Raw genomic sequence first — 23,684 nt, 5'->3', positions numbered from 1 at the left:
TTTCCTGAATGATTTTAGACAGTCTAAAAATAAAAAAAGTTTTTAATTATTTTACATATATATTTTTTAAATATTTAAACACATGGTCAGAATTGTTGTAGGTGCTGTTTGACAATTTTTTTAAGGTTTTCTGACCCCGAGACTCAACTATTTTCTGCAATTCTCCAGCTGTGGTCCTTGGAGAGTCTTTAGCCACTCAAACTCTCCTCCTCACCGTGCATTAGGACGATATAGACACACGTCCTCTTCCAGGCAGTTTCCTAACATTTTATGTTGATTGGAAATTCTTAATTATTGCCCTGATGGTGGAAATGGGAATTTTCACTGCTCTAGCTCTTTTCTTAAAGCCACTTCACTAATTTGTGAAGCTCAATTATCTTTTGCTGCACATCAGAAATATATTCTTTGGTTTTTCTCATTGTGATGGATGATTAAGGGAATTTGGACTTTGTTTTCCCTCCTATTTATATTTCTGTGAAACAGGAAGCCATGGCTGGATAATTTCATGTTCATAATCACCCTGCAGTGCTCAAAATTGTAAATATGAATGGGAATATACTTCAGAGAAATTTTACTTATAAGAATTTCTAGGTGTACCAATATTTGTGTCCAAAGTGTAATTGAGAAAAACATTTATTTCATAATGAGAGTTTCCCCCATTCTCAATTGGTTTAGTTCAATGAAAGGTTAGATTTTTGTGATTTTTTAAAATAAAAGATCAAAAGGATTAATAATGCAGGTTTATTTTCAGAGCCTTCTTTGATCATAGTTACCAAGGGTACCAACAATTCTGACCATATGTGTATATAACTTAGTGATAACTTAGTAATATTTTTCAATTATTATTAATAAATATTCATAATTGTAATCCATCATTTTAATTTTCTTGAATGATATTAGACCTCTTTACAAATGAACTGATGTCCTTTTAGATAATCTAAAGAGCAGCAGTAAGGTTTTAAATATATTTACAATCCATATGCTGTATAGGTAACTAAGAAGAACAAAGCTCAGGTTTAATACAAAAATGTCTGCAGAGCAGAATGTGATGATACAGTGTGTGTGTGTGTGTGTGTGTGTGTGTGCAGTGAACTTTGAGTGTCATCAGCAGAAGAGGCCAGTGCAGAGAAATCAAACGGCTCAAGTGTGTAATGAACTGAATAATGAAGTAATGGAGCAGATGAGAGAGAGAGAAAGTGAAAGATTTGACATCATACGAGAATGACTCAGCTTAATTCACAAATAATCTAGAAATTATCCATATAATACAAGAATTACAGCCCAAAGTCAGAACGACACAAATCTAAAGCTAAAAAATCCTTTTACATTATGCCTAATCATGGATTAAGCGTGACTGTTTCACAACTGTTATTTTGAAAGGTGCTTAGCACTGCTTTTAACCAGTTATGAAGAGTTATGAAGCTCAGCTCCAGATCTACAGTATGAAACAATGCAGTGCTAGTTGTAACCAATCATAAATTAAACAACAATGCCTCATTAAATATTCGTGAGCTTAGTACACTCACAGAAACTCTCGTTAGTGTCTGAGAGAAACAGTGAAACCTTTGCTAAATCAAAGCTCATTATTAGAGGATTTACATAACATCAAGTAACTTTTGGTATGAAAAAAGGCTCAGCTTTCAAATTGTATAATTTTTTAAGGAATTCAAACAATAAATACAATGTTGTGGCTCTTTAATGTGTCGCGACAGATCACTGTAGCGCCTCAGTTCAAGCGGCACATGAACCGATCATCTCGTCTTCTTTACTACTAGTTACAGCACCAAATAAACATGAATAACATCAGAAGGTGTGTTGTTTCAACTGCGGAAAGTTGTCTTTTTCAAGCTCAAATCCACCAACGTTAATCAACTCCTGTCTGGTTTGTTTGTCAGACAAAATTGCGGATTCGGCATTGTGATTCGTCAGATCGCCTGTCAATCAAACTCTCAGCGATTAGTGAATTGCGTGAAAAGCAGGTTGTGTGCTGTAGTTGTCTAATCCAAGTTATTAACCTTGTAAACATGCAAATATGATATTAATCCAGGGTTTACAAATGTACAAATCTTCAAACACAGGATTATAAACTAACTAGAGTGAGAAACATGGATCAGGAAAACTATGACCCTGGTAACACTTCGCGTAAAATATATAGATTATAAAAATTAAATTATTTTAATGCATTAATTATGCCTTGTAATGCATCTTAAAATGCATCATTTTATGATCTCCTTAATAATTGTAACCACAGTTATAATACATTACAAAATGTATCTAATTATTAATGTACAGTATATAGCCTAATTATAAATTATTTCACCTAATAAAAAGTATAATGCATTAAAACAAAATAAACAACCAATTTCAGATGTAACTGAATGTGAATCTGCAAATATTATAATTAATTTGACCTTTGGTTGTATTTAAAATTGTATTTAATATTAAGATATGTAATAAAATAACAATATATGCAATATAATTCATATAATGTTTTTAATAAATAGTAATATATAATATATAAATAATATCTTAATCTTAAAATACACATCATAATATACATAACATTTAAAAATATATATATATATAAAAAAATTATGATAAAATGGTAAAACCCACTGCCTCAAACACTTAAATTGAAAGTGTAAATTGATAGAAGAACATTAGTATAAAATATAAATAAGTATAAATTAGAGATATTTTCAACATATAACACTGTCAGCTCACTAAAAGCCTCTTCCAAGAAGTTTTTCCCTAAATTAATCCCCAAATTTATCAGCTAAACTCACTAATGGACTCTTCCAGACCCATCCCTAGTAGAAATAAGACATAAATGCACATAATCTGTGCGCAGGCTGAAATGACAGTGGCAGGACGTCCGATCTGTGGGGGTTAAAGGACACACGGCTGGTGGACGCTGAGCTAAGACTGATGACTGGAGATTTTATGACGCTGACTCAAAACAGAAACACACGGCCCACCTCTGTCCCGCTTCACCACTGCCAAACGTCCTGGATCTGAACACAACTAACCTGCACTAGAACAAGCGTCCTCAATGTCAAAACAAACACTCTGCTTTCCTCAGCCAAAACAGCCTTTTCATTTTCTATCATACCAACTTTTTTAGCCAAAAAGCAGCTTGTTAAATGTGTCGAGTATCCTGAGCCCAGACTTACATAACCCAGAGCGAACATCCCCCACAGAGAAATTACATCACTTCAGAACACCCAATATACACAGACTTTCTGCATACAGGACAAATAAAGACTTATTACGCAGCTCATATGTTGTGTATCACTTCACACACACTTTCTTCTTACATAATAAACTTTCATCATATTTCATTTCCCTCTTTTAAAATGTTGCATCACTATCAATTTTACAACCAGTATCAATGTGTATCATGGCAAACCCATTGTATATATATGTATTGTAAAATATGTAATCTATAATAACAATAATATGATATATAATGAATATATTATATATATATATATATATATTTATTAATAAATCTCTCTCTTTCTCTTTATATATGCATGTTATATTATATATAAAAGGCTTGCCATATGTATTGTTATTATTATTTAATGTATGTGGTGTGTGTATGTGTGTGTTTATTATATTGTTTTTAATTGTGTGTATGTGTGTGCATATGCATATATATACAGTCATGGCCAAAAATATCGGCACCCATGGTAAATATGAAAAAAGAAGGCTGTGAAAACTAATCTGCATTGTTAATCCTTTTGATCTTTTATTTAAAAAATTCACAAAAATCTAACCTTTCATTGGATAATAAGAATTTAAAATGGGGGGAAATATCATTATGAAATAAATGTTTTTCTGTAATACACACTGGCCACAATTAATGGCACCCTTTTATTCAATACTTTTTGAAACCTCCATTTGCCAGTTTAACAGCTCTAAATGTTCTCCTATAATGCCTGATGAGGTTAGAGACACCTGACAAGAGATCAGAGACCATTCCTTCATCCAGAATCACTCCAGACCCTTTAGATTCACAGCTCCATGTTGCTGCTTCTTCTCTTCAGTTCACCCACTCATTTTCTACAGGGTTCAGGTCAGAGGACTGGAATGGCCAGCAGAAGCTTGGTTTTGTGCTCAGTGACCCATTTTTGTGTTGTTTTTGAGGTTTGTGTTTGGATTATTGTACGGTTGGAAGATCCAAACATGGCCCATTATAAGATTTCTAACAGAGTCATTCACTTATTGATTTTTTATCTGTTAGTATTTGATAGAATCCATGATGCCATGCGTCTAAACAAAATGTCCAGGACCTCCAGCAGAAATATAGGCCCACAACATCAAAAATACAGCAGTATATTTCATTGTACACATGGGGTACTTTCTATCCCTGTGTTCACTAAACCCATCTTGAGTGTTTGCTGCTAAAAAGCTCATTTTTAAGTTTCATCTGACCATAGAAGCCAGTCCCATTTGAAGTTCCAGTCGTGTCTGATAACTGAATATGCTGGAGTTTGTTTTTGGATGAGCGAGGAGAATTTTCCTTGAAACCCTCCCGAACAACATGTGGTGATGTAGGGTGCTGTTTGACCATTTGTTTTTAAGGTTTTCTGACCCCGAGACTCAACTATTTTCTGCAATTCTCCAGCTGTGGTCCTTGGAGAGTCTTTAGCCACTCAAACTGTCCTTCTCACCGTGCATTAGGACGATATAGACACACGTCCTCTTCCAGGCAGTTTCCTAACATTTTATGTTGATTGGAAATTCTTAATTATTGCCCTGATGGTGGAAATAGGAATTTTCACTGCTCTAGCTCTTTTCTTAAAGCCACTTCACTAATTTGTGAAGCTCAATTATCTTTTGCTGCACATCAGAAATATATTCTTTGGTTTTTCTCATTGTGATGGATGATTAAGGGAATTTGGGCTTTGTTTTCCCTCCTATTTATATTTCCGTGAAACAGGAAGCCATGACTGAATAATTTCATGTTCATAATCACCCTGGAGTGCTCAAAATTGTGAATATGACTGGGAATATACTTCAGAGATATTTTACTCATAAGAATTTCTAGGGGTGCCAATAATTGTGTCCAACGTGTATTTGAGAAAAACATTTATTTCATAATGATATTTCACCCCATTTTAAATTCTTATTATCCAATGAAAGGTTAGATTTTTGAGAATTTTTAAAATAAAAGATCAAAAGGATTAACAATGCAGATTAATTTTCACAGCCTTCTTTGATCATATTTACCAAGGGTGCCGATATTTTATTGTAACGCCTTATTGTAAAGGGTTACCAAATCTTTTATACAGTATATACATATTGCACCACGAAAATTACCATTATATTTACATTTTAACAGACATTATAAATGATAGTCAAGACCCCTGAAAGTCACTGCTCACAACACCCTAGAAACTTGCTAGCAACCACAACAACAACGCTAGCATTTTAGCATGGGCAAAAACCAAACACAGAAACCCAATAAATATTAAAGCTGTATTGTTATAGCCGACATAAAAGAAGAAATTGAAGGTGAAGAAGGGACAGACAGGATGTCATCACTTTTTGCACAACATGCTGGAGAAAAAGAGAAGGAAGGAGTAACGCATAATCTTCAGAGATTACCAGATTCCCAGAGTGTAATCTTGTCGACTGGCACGCGGAAACTCAGATTGAAAAATTTGTGGCAAGACAAACTGAGAGCGCAGATGTGGAGGTGTGCTGTTCCACAGATAAGAGTTTTTACATTAACAATCATGTTGACTGAAAGGAAAATCCTGAGTGTACGGGATTCACCTGACACCAGTTTCTCCTGTTTCCCTTTGCTGAATGATCAAACGCTCAGAAAAGTCTTCAAAATGCAAAAATTGAAATAATAAAAAGAGCTGACCTGGAGCTCACATACATGAACTGCATGTCTTGAAGAAAATGTGACTTTTGCTCTAATCCAAAACCAAGTGAGCTGCTTTTTTATGATTATTAATGCATCATGTTATCTTAGCAACATGCTAATGCGCAAAACATCGCCGTCTCACATGAAACATTCACTGTCTGATACGGTTACCCAGCTAACAAGGAACGTTCTCAGAATGTTCTGGCAAGGTTATCTAAATGTTATGAAGAAACGTTCTTCCAGTAATATTATTAGAATGTTTGTTCAGAGTTATCTGGTCTTTACTGATGTTCTCAAAATGTATTTAACATTTTATTTCTGAAACATTTTAGTTGGATGTTCATCCAGCTACTTGTTTCAAAACGTCCAGAGAACATTCAAAAACAGCATTCCATAATGTTTGTCCTTTATTATTCGTATGACCAAGAAAAAACATTTTCTTTAACAAACTGACATTTTGAAGGAAAACATTCAAAAATAAAGCTTTCATAATGTAATGAAACGTTAGCAAATGTTCTTAGAGCATATTTTTGTTAGCTGTGGATTAACTTTTACATTTGTGGAACTTTTATTTCTGTAACATTTTAACTGGACGTTCATGTAACGTTTTTTAAATGTTACTACTTGTTTCAGAACATACATTCCAAAGTAACATTCCCATAATGCTTTCAAAATTATAAAATGGAATGTTCCCTTAACATTCACATAGCAAAAAAAAAAAAAAAAAAGTTTTTAAAACTTTTAAAAAACTGTAATGTTTGCAAATTTAAATTAAAAAATGGAATGTTCCCTTAATGTTCAATTTAAAAATAAATAAATAAATAAAACATTTGAAAATCTAGATGTTTTGAATGCTCAAAGAACATTCAAACATAGCCTTTCCATGCTTGCAAAATTACAAAATGGAATGTTCCCTTAAGGTTTGCAATAAATAAATAAATAAATAAAACCTTTTTAAAACTTTTTACAAAACTGGAAGTTTTGAATATTCAGAGAACATTTAGAAGTAACATTTTCATAACTTTATGGGAATATTAGCAAAATGCTTTTAGAACATATTTTTGTCAGCTGGGTATGTTGTAATGCTAAATTAAATATTAAAATCTGAAAGAATATGTCACATTTAAACTACTAACACAGGTCAAATTTGAATGTGTTTCAGTTCCACATCAAACACCTCAGTGGAGATTCTCTCTCTTACATTATGTCTGACTGAGACTGGAAATGTATAAAGCTGAATAAACAGAACATCCACAGCTAAAATTAGACTTTTAATTTGGGTTCGAGAGAATTTAATGAGAACAACCGCAGTCAGAATAACAGCCGTAAGTCCGGGACGGAGTGCACTGGAGAGAACACGAGTGTCAGCTAAACGCAGGCCTTTCTCTCAGGACCAAAGCTGATTAAAACTTCCACAAGTGAACAGCAAAGTCACATTAAACCTTCGCTTAAATCTCACTGGAGTTACAAAAAACAGCCTGACATGGAGTTCAAATCTCCTCAAAGCTCTTAGTACACACTTTAATGCACTTCTGTTCGGTTTTCCATCTGCTGATTAACCAAAAACACATGATAATTCCTAGTGGGTCATTAGTGGCATCTCAAAGAACCTAAATATAATCCTCAACGCTCAATCCAACAGCACTGACACATCAGACCATCAACACATGACACCACACTTGAAATGCACATACCACTGCAAAAGGTAAAAAAAACTTTTGCAGAAGAAGATTAAAAAAAAAACGCTAATAATTTTTGCTAAATTCTTTAAAATGATATACTGTATATGTGTTTGTTTGTTTGTTTGTTTGATTGTTTGTGTGTGTTGTATGTAAATTATAAAATATGTTATATATTATAATAATGTATATAAATATTTTATATGTTATAAAATGAATGAAAATAAAATTGATAAATTTATAAAATTACAATGATCAAGGAATGCTAATCTCTAGGGGTGTCCCTGACTAAGGATTTTCATAGTCAAATCGGAATTTTCTAATCTTGCCGATAGTCGACTGATAGTCGAATCATATGTTTTGGGGGCGGGGCAAAATGCATTACCAAGAGTCAAGTCAGACATTGGACAGTCATAATTACTGACGTTAACACACAGGGAAAATGTGTAACGTACGCCTCGCAGATACAAACGGGGTAAATAATGTTTTATGTTTTGATTAAAAGATAGTTTTTAACATAAGGGTAATATTACGGCTAATAGGCTATCTGCACAGAATACCCCCGAATGCACATGAGCGTGTCTGCGCGGCTCTGAATGAACTCCTTTTGTGGACGTGTTCTTCACGCAACAACGTGCAGAAACACGGCAACTGAACTCTAAAAAATTGACAGCGTTTTATTATTATAGTGTTCTCATTATAATGTTATGTATATGACAGTCCCAGTCATAGTTATTAATATTCTGCATTGTTGTTTTGTCCTGCTTGGCTGCGCGCTGAAGAGATAGCCTAATCATCGTAGTAGTACAATGAAGCGCGTTACTGCAGTGCAACTCAACCAAATGCATACAAGATAAATAATATATACACGATATACAGGTGCTGGTCATATAATTAGAATATCATCAAAAAGTTGATTTATTTCACTAATTCCATTCAAAAAATGAAACTTGTATATTATATTCATTCATTACACACAGACTGATATATTTCAAATGTTTATTTCTTTTAATTTTGATGATTATAATTGACAACTAAGGAAAATCCCAAATTCAGTATCTCAGAAAATTTGAATATTGTGAAAAGGTTCAATATTGAAGACACCTGGTGCCACACTCTAATCAGCTAATTAACTCAAAACACCTGCAAAGGCCTTTAAATGGTCTCTCAGTCTAGTTCTGTATGCTACACAATCATGGGGAAGACTGCTGACTTGACAGTTGTCCAAAAGACGACCACTGACACGTTGCACAAGGAGGGCAAGACACAAAAGGTCATTGCAAAAGAGGCTGGCTGTTCACAGAGCTCTGTGTCCAAGCACATTAATAGAGGCGAAGGGAAGGAAAAGATGTGGTAGAAAAAAGTGTACAAGCAATAGGGATAACTGCACCCTGGAGAGGGTTGTGAAACAAAACCCATTCAAAAATGTGGGGGAGATTCACAAAGAGTGGCCTGCAGCTGGAGTCAGTGCTTCAAGAACCACTACGCACAGACGTATGCAAGACATGGGTTTCAGCTTTTGCATTCCTTCTGTCAAGCCACGCTTGAACAACAGACAGCGTCAGAAGCGTCTCGCCTGGGCTAAAGACAAAAAGGACTGGACTGCTGCTGAGTGGTCCAAAGTTATGTTCTCTGATGAAAGTAAATTTTGCATTTCCTTTGGAAATCAGGATCCCAGAGTCTGGAGGAAGAGAGAGAGGCACACAATCCACGTTGCTTGAGGTCCAGTGTAAAGTTTCCACAGTCAGTGATGGTTTGGGGTGCCATGTCATCTGCTGGTGTTGGTCCACTGTGTTTTCTGAGGTCCAAGGTCAACGCAGCCGTATACCAGGAAGTTTTAGAGCACTTCATGCTTCCTGCTGCTGACCAACTTTATGGAGATGCAGATTTCATTTTCCAACAGGACTTGGCACCTGCACACAGTGCCAAAGCAACCAGTATCTGGTTTAAGGACCATGGTATCCCTGTTCTTAATTGGCCAGCAAACTCGCCTGACCTTAACCGCATAGAAAATCTATGGGGTATTGTGAAGAGGAAGATGCGATATGCCAGACCCAACAATGAGCTGAAGGCCACTATCAGAGCAACCTGGGCTCTCATAACACCTGAACAGTGCCACAGACTGATCGACTCCATGCCACACCGCATTGCTGCAGTAATTCAGGCAAAAGGAGCCCCAACTAAGTATTGAGTGCTGTACATGCTCATACTTTTCAAGTTCATACTTTTCAGTTGGCCAAGATTTCTAAAAATCCTTTCTTTGTATTGGTCTTAAGTAATATTCTAATTTTCTGAGATACTGAATTTGGGATTTTCCTTAGTTGTCAGTTATAATCATCAAAATTAAAAGAAATAAACATTTGAAATATATCAGTCTGTGTGTAATGAATGAATATACAAGTTTCACTTTTTGAATGGAATTAGTGAAATAAATCAACTTTTTGATGATATTCTAATTATATGACCAGCACCTGTATATAAACTGGCTGAAATGTTTTGAAATCACTTGAACCCTACCTGATCGAAAAAATCCAGTCTTTCACTCTGCCTGTGTCAATTTAAGATTTAAATCCCTGCCGCCAAGATGCTCCTCTGTCGGGCACGGATTATGGAAAGTGAAATTTAAATCTATAGGGGTGGTTGGATTTATTCACGCACGTTAAAATATTTGTTTAAAGCTTCTTTCTTTTCAGATTCTTATTTACAGCATCTTAACAGGCTGTATATTTACTTAATGGTAGAAAACCGGTAGTTCTATGTGAAATCAGACATTGAGCACCCCCATATAGCTAAAATGGCATGATCATAACACCCCGCGAATACTCGACTGTGAGATTGGTAGTCGAATCAGGCTCCTCATATCGAAGCATCGAATCGTCGACTATTCGGGGTCACCCCCTATCTCATAAAATATTATATAAATATACAATATGTTGTATAAAATATAAATGTACATAAAATGTATAAATAAAATAAAATAAAATGATTAAGGAACACTAATCTCGTAAAATTAAGAAATTAGTATATGTGTGTGTGTGGGGGGGGGGAATTATGAAATATGCATAATATAAAATAGAAAAGGTTACAAAGGTAAATTGTTTTAAATGATTCTGTGAGTCTTTTGCAATTTACCACTGTAAAATTAGATTGATTCTACTTTATATATTTTACATACATATATATATATATATATAAAATTTTTATTTATTTTATTTATTTATTTATTTTTTACTTATATTATATATTATTACAACCTGAATTCCGGAAATGTTGGGATGTTTTTTAAATTTGAATAAAATGAAAACTAAAGGACTTTCAAATCACATGAGCCAATATTTTATTCACAAAAGAACATAGATAACATTAAAAAAAATGTTTAAACGGATAAAATTTACACTTTTATCCACTAAATGAGCTCATTTCAAATTTGATGCCTGCTACAGGTCTCAAAAAAGTTGGCACGGGGGCAATAAAGGGCTGAAAAAGCGAGAAATTTTGAAAAGATTTAGCTGGGAGAACATCTACTAATTGAGTTAATTGACATCAGGTCTGTAACATGATTAGCTATAAAATGAATGTCTTAGAGAGGAAGAGTCTCAGAAGTAAATATGGGCAGAGGCTCTCCAATCTGTGAAAGAGTGCGTAAAAAGATTGTGGAATACTTTAAAAACAACGTTCCTCAACGTCAAATTGCAAAGGCTTTGCAAATCTCATCATCTACAGTGCATAACATCAACAAAAGTTTCAGAGAAACTGGAGAAATCTCTGTGTGTAAGGGACACGGCCGAAGACTTTTGTTGGATGCCTGTGGTCTTCGGGCCCTCAGACGACACTGCATCACTCATCGGCATGATTCTGTCATTGACATTACTAAATGGGCACAGGAATACTTCCAGAAACCACTGTCGGTAAACACAATCCACCGTGCCAACTGCAGATGCCTACTAAAGCTCTATCATGCAAAAAGTAAACCATTTTTGAACATGATCCAGAAGCACTGTCGTGTCCTGTGGGCCAGGGCTCATTTAAAATTGACTGTTTCAAAGTGAAAAATATGTTCTATGGTCAGACGAGTCCAAATTTGACATTTTTGTTGTAAATCATGGACGCCGTGTCCTCCGGGATAAAGAGAAGGGAGACCTTCCAGTGTGTTATCAGCGTTCAGTTCAAAAGCCAGCATCTCTGATGGTATGGGGGTGCATAAGTGCATACGGTATGGGCAGCTTGCATGTTTTGGAAGGCACTATGAATGCTGAAAGGTATATAAAGGTTTTAGAGCAACATATGCTCCCCTCCAGACGATGTGTATTTCAGCAGGACAATGCAAAACCACATACTGCAGCTATTACAACAGCATGGCATTGTAGTACAAGAGCCGGGTGATGAATTGACCTGCCTGCAGTCCAGATCTTTCACCTATAGAGAACATTTGGTGCATCATTAAACGAAAAATACATCAAAGACGACCACAAACTCTTCAGCAGCTGGAAACCTATATCAGGCAAGAATGGGACCAAATTTCAACACCAAAACTCCAGAAACTCATAACCTCGATGCCCAGACGTCTTCAAACTGTTTTGAAAAGAAGAGGAGATGCTACACCATGGTAAACATGCCCCCGTCCCAACTATTTTGAGACCTGTAGCAGGCATCAAATTTGAAATGAGCTCATTTTCTGCATAAAATTGTAAAATTTCTCAGTTTAAACATTTGTTATGTTATCTATGTTCTATTGTGAATAAAATATTGGCTCATGTGATTTGAAAGTCTTTTAGTTTTCATTTTTTTCACATTTTAAAAAACGACCCAACATTTCCGGAATTCAGGCTGTAATATATATTATTTAAAAGAATTTTGCAACTTCTAAAACTACTTTGCTTGGGAGATTAGTGTTCCTTGATCATTGTAATTTGATCAATTCTTTTAATTTCCAATGTATATACTGTCGTAGTAAGACAGTATATTGTATATACCAAGTACTGTGGTATTTACAAGGTACCTCAGAGAACATCATGGTCTGATTGTGCTAGTTTCATTGTGCTTTTCAAGTGTTTTTATGGCCGAAACCTCACGCCAGATCATTTGTCTGCTGCAGATGTTTTTGGAAGAGAGCTGCTCTGTGAAGGCATGTGTGGAGATGCTCATCTCACCTGGCTCTGTGCAGTTCTTCTGCTCCGTCACATTATCAGCTGTGGAGGACATCAGCCGTCGACCCCAGTGATCATGTGATTCCATATCAGACTCCTCCACAATCATACCATGACCTGCAAAAACAAAACACTCGTCAAATCACCATACAATAAAAAAGAGAGTCATGCAGGGTTTGGAACATCATGATGGTGAGTATATGATGACAGAATTACCATTTGTGTTTGAACTATTCCTTTAAATAGCTCATTTTAGGCTATATTTCTCAAAGATAAGTTATTATAAACTTTACAATTATTCAAAAGCACAATGGCTTTTATCTTATATTTTAGGGTTGCACAGTAACGCAACAATATGTATGATTATGATATTGAATACTAGTCTAGGAACTACTGCAATATTTTGGGAATTTCTTGAGGATATTTTGATGTGGTAATAAATATTATAAATTAATATCTTAAAATGAATATTGTATATTCAATATTATATGTATTAAAATTAAATATCATTCATGTTCATTTGAATATTAACCATACATATTGTTGAATTATATTATTGCAAATACATTTTTCAGTCAATATCCTAAATTAATACTTGTACATGCATTAACATTAAATATTATTCATATTATTTTAAATATTAAATAAATACATTATATTTATAAATAAATATAAATATTATTAATTTAATATATTGCAACTGAAATATTAAATTAATATCTTAAAATGAATAAATTTACATGTACTAACATTTAAAGTTGTTTATATTATACTTGTCCTTCACTTTACATTAAATATGAACCATATTAAATACAAATATTGCTAAATTAAATTATTGCAACTAAATTATTACATTAATGTCTTAAAATTAATAATTGTACATGTATTAACATTAAATATGGAGCTAATATAAACCATAAATAAATAGTAAAATAATAAATATTAATAAATTAATTAAATAGATTAAATTATATGGTTAAAATTTATAAAATATTAAATTGATATCTTAAAATGAATAGTTTTACATGTATTATTAAATATTAAATTATTACCCATAAATAAATATAAACATTAAATATTATTTCTACTACCATCAGCATACAATTAAATACTAATTAATTCAGCACTCAAACTACTTGTACAAACAACTATACAAGCCTAAAGCAGTTGAATCTCATTAGCATCAAAAAAAAAAAAAAAAAAAAAGGTAGAGCAATAAAGCAGACGACTTGATTCTTTAATGTGCTCAGCTTTAACACAAATGAACGATTTTGTTTTCTGAAGGCCGGCAGCATTTGCTCCACAGCAGGTATATGCTTCAATCACAGCGTGTCAGTTAAAGCAAACGGCCTAACTCTGACGAGACTCTCATAGAGCACCTGAGCAGCTCCAGGACAGAGACGCTTCTCAAAGAGCTTCACAACAAACATGGAAATAAAAGGACAAACAAAAAAAATAAAAGAACAAAAGTGTTTGTTTGGGAAATCAGACTGAGCTCAAACTGAAAAGATTTTTGAGCCTAAGTCTCTAATTAAGAAAAACTAGGTAAAATAATATAATTAACCTATAAAATGCGTAAAAACAGGGAGAGGAGAGTGACAGTTTTGCATTTCTTTCCTCCTGGAGCTACAGAAGAAGATGAGGAAAACAGGATTTGCCTGATTAGAAAGGGGGGGTTGAATGTATTCCCTCCGTCTTTGATCTTTCTTTCCTCAACCATTATGAGAAAAGCAATGAGTCTGAAACAAACACATGCTTTTAAGTTACTGTCATGAGCAGACGTTTCTGACTGAGAGATAAAAGATTTACTATTGTCTGCACGCTATCTGTGCAGAACAATCTTTTAAGCTCCTTGTTTTTATCGTAATTAATGTCTTTGTGTTCAATGAGCTCTGGGTGTGAATGACACCTCAAATCGCCGCTTGTTTTTGCTCGTCTAGAAGATCAGTCTTTTGACTTGATGATGATAGACATGCAGAAAAACCCCACAGACTTGCTTTACTCGCATATCTACAGACTTGAGCGATTCGAGGAGTTTTGCATGCACATTCGGACAATTTCTATGAATTTTTAACCAGATTTAGAAGGCTGCTATAAAAGACTCAGATGAAGAAATCTTGCATGAAATCTGAACACTTGTGCATCTGTGAACAAATAACACGAGTAAAACCAGCCGAGAAACATGCTTTGTGATGCAGTGTTACTTTAAAAATTATATTATCGGTAAGTCATGGCAACTTGTGTTTTTCTGTAACTAAGCTGCTGGGTCATTTTTAGCGTTGGGTTATTTTTTTCCACCCAACCGCTGGGTTGAGCCTGTCTCCTACGAAACAACCCAGCTGCTGAGTTACAGTCAGAGCGCGGGCTTTTTGTGTCCTCTCTACAGCAATTCTCAGCACCCCCACCACCGCCGATTTGGTGCACTTCTTCAACGAAATAAAGCTTTGTATACATTTTATTTCATTTATAAAGTCTTTACTGTGCTGTTAAATTTTTTTTATTATTTTACACAATGCAACATAAGGACGAGATGTCAGTCAGCGGTGTCAGCAATGGCCGATGTTTTGTGCTGGAAATGCCTTTTGCCTTTATATTCGTTGTAATACTGAGTTTAATTTAATTTGATGTTAAAATATGTTCTCTAATCTCAGTACTGTTTGTTTTTGGGCAGGTTTTGGAGTTAGTCACGCCATCTCTCAGCTACGTGTGAAACGCGAGGCCGCAGTCTGAAGTTTGCAGCCCTTCACTGGCTCAAATTTCAGTGACACACCGGCACGCGAATTAGCACTATTTCGGTAAAAAGTGATTACAGAGAACGGTTGAATACACTTAAATTAAAATGCTATGTTTAAATGTTAAATTTTTTATAACTAAAATGCTTGTTAAATGAGTTTAAATGTATGTAATATTGCAAACTATTCTGCATTCACCCAAATAAATTCAGTTTATCTTGTATTTTGTCCATGTGTTCTTACACTCTAAAAAATGCTGGGTTATAAAAAAAACCCAACTTGGGTTATTTGGCAACCCAGCGCTGGGTAAATATTGGACAGAACACATGCTGGGTTATTTTGACTCAGCTGGTTGGGTTAAACGTTTTTACCAAACATGCTGGTTTGTTTTATTTAAGTGATCTATTATTTAAAAATTATTATATTGCTGGCTTAAAATGCACTGGAAATAATAAAAACAAAAAAAAACACAGAATTACTAGAGGCAACAGCAATAATCAAAAGATGAACATTTATTATTAAAGGGGTCATCGGATGCCCATTTTCCCACAAGTTGATATGATTCTTTAGGGTCTTAATAAACTGTAAAAATTTCTCAATGGTAATGTAAAAGAAACACCCTTTTTACTTAGGGTTACCATCTCTTCCTTACCTTTTTATAATCTGAAGAACCTTATTCACCACAAAGAACCTTTTGTGAAACAGAAAGGTTCTTCAGATGTTAAAGGTTCTTCATGGAACCATTTAGACAAAAAGGTTCTTCTACGGCATCATGAAGCACCTATATTTTTAAGAGTGTAAGGTTGATGTGTACGCACACTGCCAACAGACATTTATGTTCAAACAACATGTAAAAGTGAATTTTGCATCCGATGACCCCTTTAAGCACACTCTAAAAAATGCTGGGTTATTTTAAAAATACTTAAAAATCTACGGCAGCAAATAAACTTAAGTTTTTAAGTATATATTGAATTGAATTAGTTTTTATTTTTATGTTCTCCTTTTTCATATTAATTTGAGTTGTTTTAGTAATTTTGTTGTGTGTTTTTGTTATTTGTATGTTTATTTTTAAATACATCCATATAATTATTAATAATTTTCATTTAGGTTTTAGTTCTCGTTATTTAAGTTAAACAACTTTTTAAATATATATCTTATTTTATTTCAAATATTATTGCTGTATTTCAAGTAACGAAATTTTGATTTAGCTTGAGTTTGGTATGCTGCCATTACTATGTAAATGTAAACATAAGTGGCAAACAATTTAGCAGCCAGTCAAATTATTTGGAATTTATAAATTGATTGTTTTGCTATTTAAATTGTTACTTTCATATCATGATGTTAAAATCCATAAATTAATGACACATTTTGATCCCCCTTTGCTGTCCTGACAGATCACTGTAAAAAAAAATAATAATAATAATAATAAAAAAAGACAAAATAAAACAAAGGTTAGTGGTGTACATTTTGCAAGAAAAAGCTATTTCAGTCTTTCATCTTTAGAATTTTGATTCAGTGTGGTGTTTCATTATTTGTGAAATTTACTAGCAATTTCTGAGTGAATGTTCTTTCAAATTCTTTAATTTTTTTTATCAGTGCTCATCTGTTACTTTGCATTTCCATCATAAACCAGAATTATTTTAGTAGCATTGACATTTATTGATTTTTTTATTATTATTTTAAATCAGTTTTTATTTTTATGTTTTCATTTTTATTTTAGTTAGTAAAGTTTTTAGTAAATTTTGTATTTTTGCAATTTTTTTATATGTTTTTAAATATGTATTATTAATTTTTATTTCAGTTTTAGTTATTTTAGTACATCAAGTTAAACTGAATTAAAATGAGAAATGTTGTCTAAGCAACTATAGCTGAAATAACAAGTTTTGTATATTTAATTTTATTTCAGTTAATATTTATTTCATGTAACGAAATAAATGTCATGTATAAACAACCCTGTCATAAACAAATATAAACTGGTAAATGCTTACTGTTTCCTCTTTGTTCTAAAAAAACAACAACATGGACATAAAACACCTATTTAAAATGAGTAGTAATGTAATAAAAGCTTTAAGGCTATATAAAATAAAGCTACTATAACCTTTAAAGTCATAGGGGAAATATTCTATATTCTACTCTATTCCGTGTGTGCATGTATAATGCATGACATGACGGTTAAACCCATAAAGCATCATGAGCTTTTGATCAGTTCAGTGATATGCATGTACTGTTCAGTTCAGATCGCGATCTGAGCTCAATGTTTCATGATACCAGAGGAATCTGACTTTCATTTGCGCCAGAGGAATCAGACTAGTGCATTAAAATCTGACCATGTGTGCATAACCGACCCAACATACCGTCTCCGTCTCACACTGCGGCATACGAGACAGAGCATCGCCACCAACACACACACACACAACCTCGTGAGCTGACTACCTACACATATGATGTGCACACATGCAGTCTAGATGGGCAGCACACTAGGTTTGAAGACACAGCCCTCGTGAAGCGACCTGTATCTGTGTGTGTCTCAACCTCTATTATAGCTCATAGCACATAAACGTCCATACACATCCAGAAATGTGCAGGGCAAACATTTATAATTGTGATTCATTTCATATAAACCACAAACTCATAGAATTGATTTTCTGTAGATCATAGACCTCGAAACATACAATCTCTATTTCATACTTGTATTTAAGCACAGCTGTCCATTTCATATTCTTCATCATTTGTGTATAATGCCATGCCAAAAACATAATTATGTATGTGTGCAAGACTGCAAATGAAATTTCTAACATAATTTGGAAATTATGGGATCAAATCATTTCAGAAAATTTCAGTAAAATCTGAAATGCATTAATATTTCTAAATAAAATAAAATATATTAACTACAACATTATATACATCTTTATTCATATATTAATTACAACCAATAATATTTATAATTAATATAATAAAATATTTTTATATTTTTGATTAAGTAATAATACATAATCTGTGAAGAACCCTGTTTTTTAAAGTTAATTCTTATAGGTTACTGATCTAATGGCACTAATTTATGACAGAAATTCAATTAGTAATGCTGTAAAGGATTAACAAAAAATAGGAATATGTTTATTGACTAACACTCTTAAGATAACTATAGAATTTCAGTAATAGTTCAATTTAAAATGAATATTAAAAAGTGAATTTAAGAATCCCAGGGTAGAAATTCAGTCACTAGTACTGAAAAATACGCATGTAAGATGGACAAATAAAATGGGGAAAAGGAATATGTTTATAGAGTAACATTCTTAAAATAAATATAGAATTGCATTGACAGTTCAATTTGAAAGAGAATTTAAAAATTCCATTATTGGCTCTAATTTAGGATATAAATTCCATTTTCAATGCTGATTTTTTTTTTTTTTTTTTTTTTTTTGTGTGTGGCTAAACTGTCAATCAAAAGCTATTTTTGACACTGAACACTTCTAATATACTATCATTCCCATTTATGAAACTCACTGAACTGACAAGGGTAAATTATTGATCCGTATCCATACAGATGCGTATCATTTCCGTTTGTCTTATTTGCATGAACTATTGGACAACTGTCCATTTCTGTTTGTTTTTAACGTCTATGGCAGCTGCAAAGTCAAATTCCCCCCTCCTCCTCCTCGTGTAGGCTACCTGCCCATCGTGATAGTGATCGCTCTGTGTCTGGGACATCTGAGGGCTTTGACTGACAGCCAGAAGCGGACTCACCTGTCCTGGTCAGGATGCTCGACATGCCCCACGCCACGAACAGAACGCTGCAGACCAAACACACCTGCGCCAGCAGCATTTCCCTCCTCTTGCGCACTTTGAACATCTTGGCGATGATGGATTTCTTGGAGATCGTCGTCATGGTGCGGTCCTGATGCTGATGCTGCTCCTGACCCGCGGTGGTCATCGTCGCGGCTTCAATGAGCGCCGAAACGCGCGATGCGCAACCGGAGAGAGAGAGAGCACGATCAGAGGTCTGGATCCAGATACAGCAAGCGCAGAATCCCAGCCTTCACCGTCCCAGATCCCTGCTCTCATCAGATTCCTCCCCGCCGCATTGCAACAACGCTGGAAACGTTAAATTCCCGCATGCACGCATCCTGCGGCGCCGCGTGCGTCTGCCGTGAAGCGCGCGCGTGTGAATAACATCGGTCTCAGGTGATGTCCTTCGGTCCCTCTGCTTGCGAAAGCGTTCCCGCTCTTCCCATCTGGAACGTCGGGAACTTTGCGCTCCTCTGATGTCCACCGGAGACACGTGACGTTCCGCGATCCTGTGCTTTCACGGCGATCAGGCTGAAGCGACGCGTCACCCGCACCTACCGCGAGAGTGAAAGCGTCTCATATGAGCGATGACATGTTATCATGTGCATGCACACTTTCACTGCCGCTGATGTTCCAAATCTGGAAACCTGCATGAATATGCATCTAGTAAATTATTAAACAAATCTGATTAGAAAGTAAACAAAAGAACCCTAAACCCAAACATATAATAGCTTTGAATGTGAAATAAATCCAAAACATATTTACAAACAATACCGTTCAAAAGTTTGGTTCTTTTATTATTTAGTTTTTTTAATTTAGAAAAGTGATATTTTTATTCAGCAAGCACGTTAAATTATTCAAAAGTAACAGTAAAGATGTTACAAAAGCTTCTATTTCTAATAAATGCTGTTCTTGTCAACTTTCTGTTCATCAAAATAATCTTGAAAAAGAAAATGTATCACGGTTCCCACAAAAATATGAAGCTGCATGCACAACTGTTTTCAACATTGACAATAATCATACATTTTTTTCTGGAGCAGCAAATCAGCATATTAGAATGATTTCTGAAGGATCATGTGACACTGAAGACTGGAGTAATGATGCTGAAAATTCAGCTTTTGCATCACAGGAATAAATTACATTTTGAAATATATTTAAATAGTAAGCAGCTATTTTAAATTGTACAATATTTCACAATTTTACTGTTTTTTTTCTTTATTTTTGATGCAATAAATGCCTTGGTGAGCTAAAGAGACTTTTTAAAAAACATTTTAAAAATCTTCCCAAAACTTCTGAATGCTAGTGAAGCTCATACACCTAAATGGAATATCTTTGGACACACAAAGAGTCACATTAAGGGTGTGAATGTGTCACCAGAAGGTCAGATATGAAAGTGTGTGTGTGGCATGTTGTGTTAACATCTACCTTTATTTCAGTTATATAATGACCTTGAAGGTCAAACGATGGCTTCAGACATGCATGGTGCTTCATCTAGACATATACAATCTGCAATGCTACAGTAAGTGTCACGCTTCATCCTGTCACCTCATATCTCATCTTATGAGCCTTTAAATAAAACAGCATTGTCTTTTTGTGCAACACACATTTACTTAAATGTCCAAATTGCTACAAATGAATCTAGTCCAAATAAAACATAACTAGAGAAAAAAGGGGAAAAAACATCAATATAAAACATTTTTTATTTCATAAACCACACACACACATATCTTGGTGTCCTTGTCCCAGGTCTGCTGTCCTTTACTGTTCAGCAGACAGAATCCACTTTATTACTCTATTAACCAGCTTTAATAATGCCAACGTTTGCCTCAATTAGCCCGACTCATTGTTGAACTATAATTGCTCACCGTGTTCAATTAAATGCTGGTCAAGTTCGTGATAATGGAAACTTTTCATTCTCTTTGCAATACAGTTATAAAGTATATACACAGAGAGGAACGTGAGATGTGACCTCCAGAGAATGAGGACGTTCGCCGTCATGATGATATACTAGACTAGAAAAACACCTGGATACATCAGCATCATTCTGCTCAAGATCACACAGGTGTCCTACAGCAGAGAATCACATTCAATATCAACATCATCCACTAACAAATACTCTACATGTTCAACATTACATCTGTAGTTTTGGCATGTTATATATATATATATATGTCTTTTTTTTTTTTCTTTGTAAAATGTTTTGTTTGAGAAGATTGCTTGTGCCACCATTCTTTAAAATGAACTAATTTTCTTTTCAAATGTTTGAGGGTCGGTAAGAGTTTTTAAAATGTTTTTGAAAGACGTCTCTTTTGCTCACCAAGGCTACATTTATTTGATTAAAAATACAGTAAAAACAGTAATATTGTGAAATATTATTAAAAATTTAAATAAGTGTTTTCTATTTGAATACAATGCAAAATGTAATGTATTCCTGTGATCAAAGCTGAATTTTCAGCATCATTACTCCAGTCTTCCAGTGTCACATGATCCTTCAGAAATCATTCTGATATGGTGATAATAAGAAAGATCTCTTATTATTATCAACGTTGAAAACAGTTGTGCTGCTTCATATTTGTGTAAAAACTGTGTTTGTTTCTTTGACAAATAAAAGGTTCAGAAAAACAGCATTTATTTGAAATAGAAACCTTTTGTTACATTATAAATGCCTTTGATGTCACATTTGATCAATTGAACGCATCCTTGCTATAAGTAAAGTCTCTCAAAATGTCTTACCGACCTCAAACTTTTAAACAGTGGTAACAATATTTCACAGTATTACTGTTTTTACTTTATTTTTGATCAAATAAATCTTTGCTGAGCAGTAGAGACTTCTCTTAAAAGCTACTTTAAAAAAACGTACCTACCCCAACTTTTGAACAGCAGTGTGTATTATCTTTTTGTCATCTCAGAACTTTTTGAAGCATCCAAGTACATCTGCAGAGTAAAAACATTTTAAGACTTTAAAAATAGGTACAATGTGCTCTGCATTCACAAGCTTATACATTTGATTAGTTTGTTTGCAGGGGACAAAATTTGCGTGCCCTCGCCATATGGAAATATTATGCAAATGATGTGAGGAAGTCAAACCTCATGAGTAAAATTAAAAACAAACTCTGAAATAAAGAATAAAAAAATATATTGTTACTTGCTATTATTGCAGAAACATACAAAACTTTAACATTAGCATTAAATCACTGTTAATCTACAAAACTTTAGAAAGACTGCATCACCTTCACTCTTAAAAATAAAGGTTCTTTATTGGCATCGGTGGTTCCATGAAGAATCTTTAACATCCATGAGACCTTTCCATTGATTAAAAGATTCCTTATAGTGTTCTTTTAGATTATTAAAATGTATTTCACATTAAGAAAACAATGGTTCTTTTAAAGGTGTATGTATTTTTCCATAAAAATACGATATGTTTGCAAATATTTAGGAAAGATGCTAAGTTCACATACTCATTTCTCCAAAAACCAATTCTACATTATTTATTTTTTTAAATTAACATTTTGCAAGTAACATTTGAAATTAGAAAACTTCTACAGCCAGTTATTCTAGTTTCAAATGTGTGTTCTGTGTCGGAATGTGTGTTTTTGTTTTTGTTTTCGTGACTCCGCCCACTGCCAATTTAACCAATAGAATTTCAACAGCCCGGGTTACCAGTTGGCGGAAAACACAGCGTATTGCAGCCAGTGAAGCCAGCAAACAAACTGGGTCAGAGTTCACAGATTCTACCCGACATAAAAAGTCTCAGCATCCATCTAAAAAAGCTCTATGACTAGAGAAACAAAGCTCTCCAATATTTTGAATTTGGACTGCAGTACACATTTCAACCACTAGCTATCTATATTACCTACTGCACTTTTGTTCACTGAAAGGTGGAGGAACCAAAAAATAGTTATTCTATTTTTTCTAACCTTTAAAGGTGCCATAGAATGCAAATACAATATTTTAAACAGTTCTCTGATATCTACATAGAAGGTATGTGGCTAAGGTAAGGGCAAAAAATCTTCAGAAACAGTTTTACATGTCCATTTACAACCCTAGGATTTCTCCCTAGAATGTTGTCCCCTCTGTTATTGGCTTATTTGGAAGGGTCATGAATAATAATGTTGAGCTCTGCTCTGATTGGCTGTTTCACAGTGTGGCTCATTTCAGTAGCTTACAGGAAGGAAACACAGGGAAAATATATATTTCAATACTTTCTCACGCAGTTATATCGTTGGGTAATTATACTGTAAATAAAATGCGGGCATCAGGGAGCTGCTATTAATATGCTGGGCACTGAAACTGCTTTCAAATGCATAATCTGTAAATCATTCGCCATAAACCTCGGTCATCTCTCCTTACTCTGTTTATGTGGTAAGTGAAATCTTATGTACTGTAATGTAACAGGCTACCGCTAGCAAGGAGCTAACCATGTTCCTTTAGTGGCTCGCATTGTTTTATTAGAACG

At 34.2% G+C, this 23,684-nt stretch overlaps 1 protein-coding gene across 2 annotated transcripts in view; it reads right to left on the bottom strand.

Annotated features, from left to right (window-relative positions):
• The window catches only part of slc24a4b (solute carrier family 24 member 4b), a 48,484-nt gene extending 28,565 nt beyond the window's left edge, over window positions 1-19,919 (bottom strand). The window contains exons 1-2 of one of the 2 annotated variants that reach the window (XM_058756859.1): window positions 19,187-19,919; window positions 12,714-12,827 (exon numbers count right to left, since the gene is read on the bottom strand). In XM_058756859.1, the coding sequence (XP_058612842.1) occupies window positions 12,714-12,827; window positions 19,187-19,373 (301 nt within the window). In that variant the 5' untranslated portion in view covers window positions 19,374-19,919. The remainder of the gene's footprint in view (window positions 1-12,713; window positions 12,828-19,186) is intronic. The other variant, XM_058756860.1, reaches the window with a different exon arrangement.
• Between the last annotated feature and the right edge of the window lie 3,765 nt (window positions 19,920-23,684).

This window comes from Onychostoma macrolepis, chromosome 20, assembly GCF_012432095.1.
Source record: "Onychostoma macrolepis isolate SWU-2019 chromosome 20, ASM1243209v1, whole genome shotgun sequence".
NCBI classification, from domain to species: domain Eukaryota; kingdom Metazoa; phylum Chordata; class Actinopteri; order Cypriniformes; family Cyprinidae; genus Onychostoma; species Onychostoma macrolepis.
The sequence above is the reverse complement of the archived record's forward strand: the minus strand, read 5'-3'. Positions and strand labels throughout refer to the sequence as shown.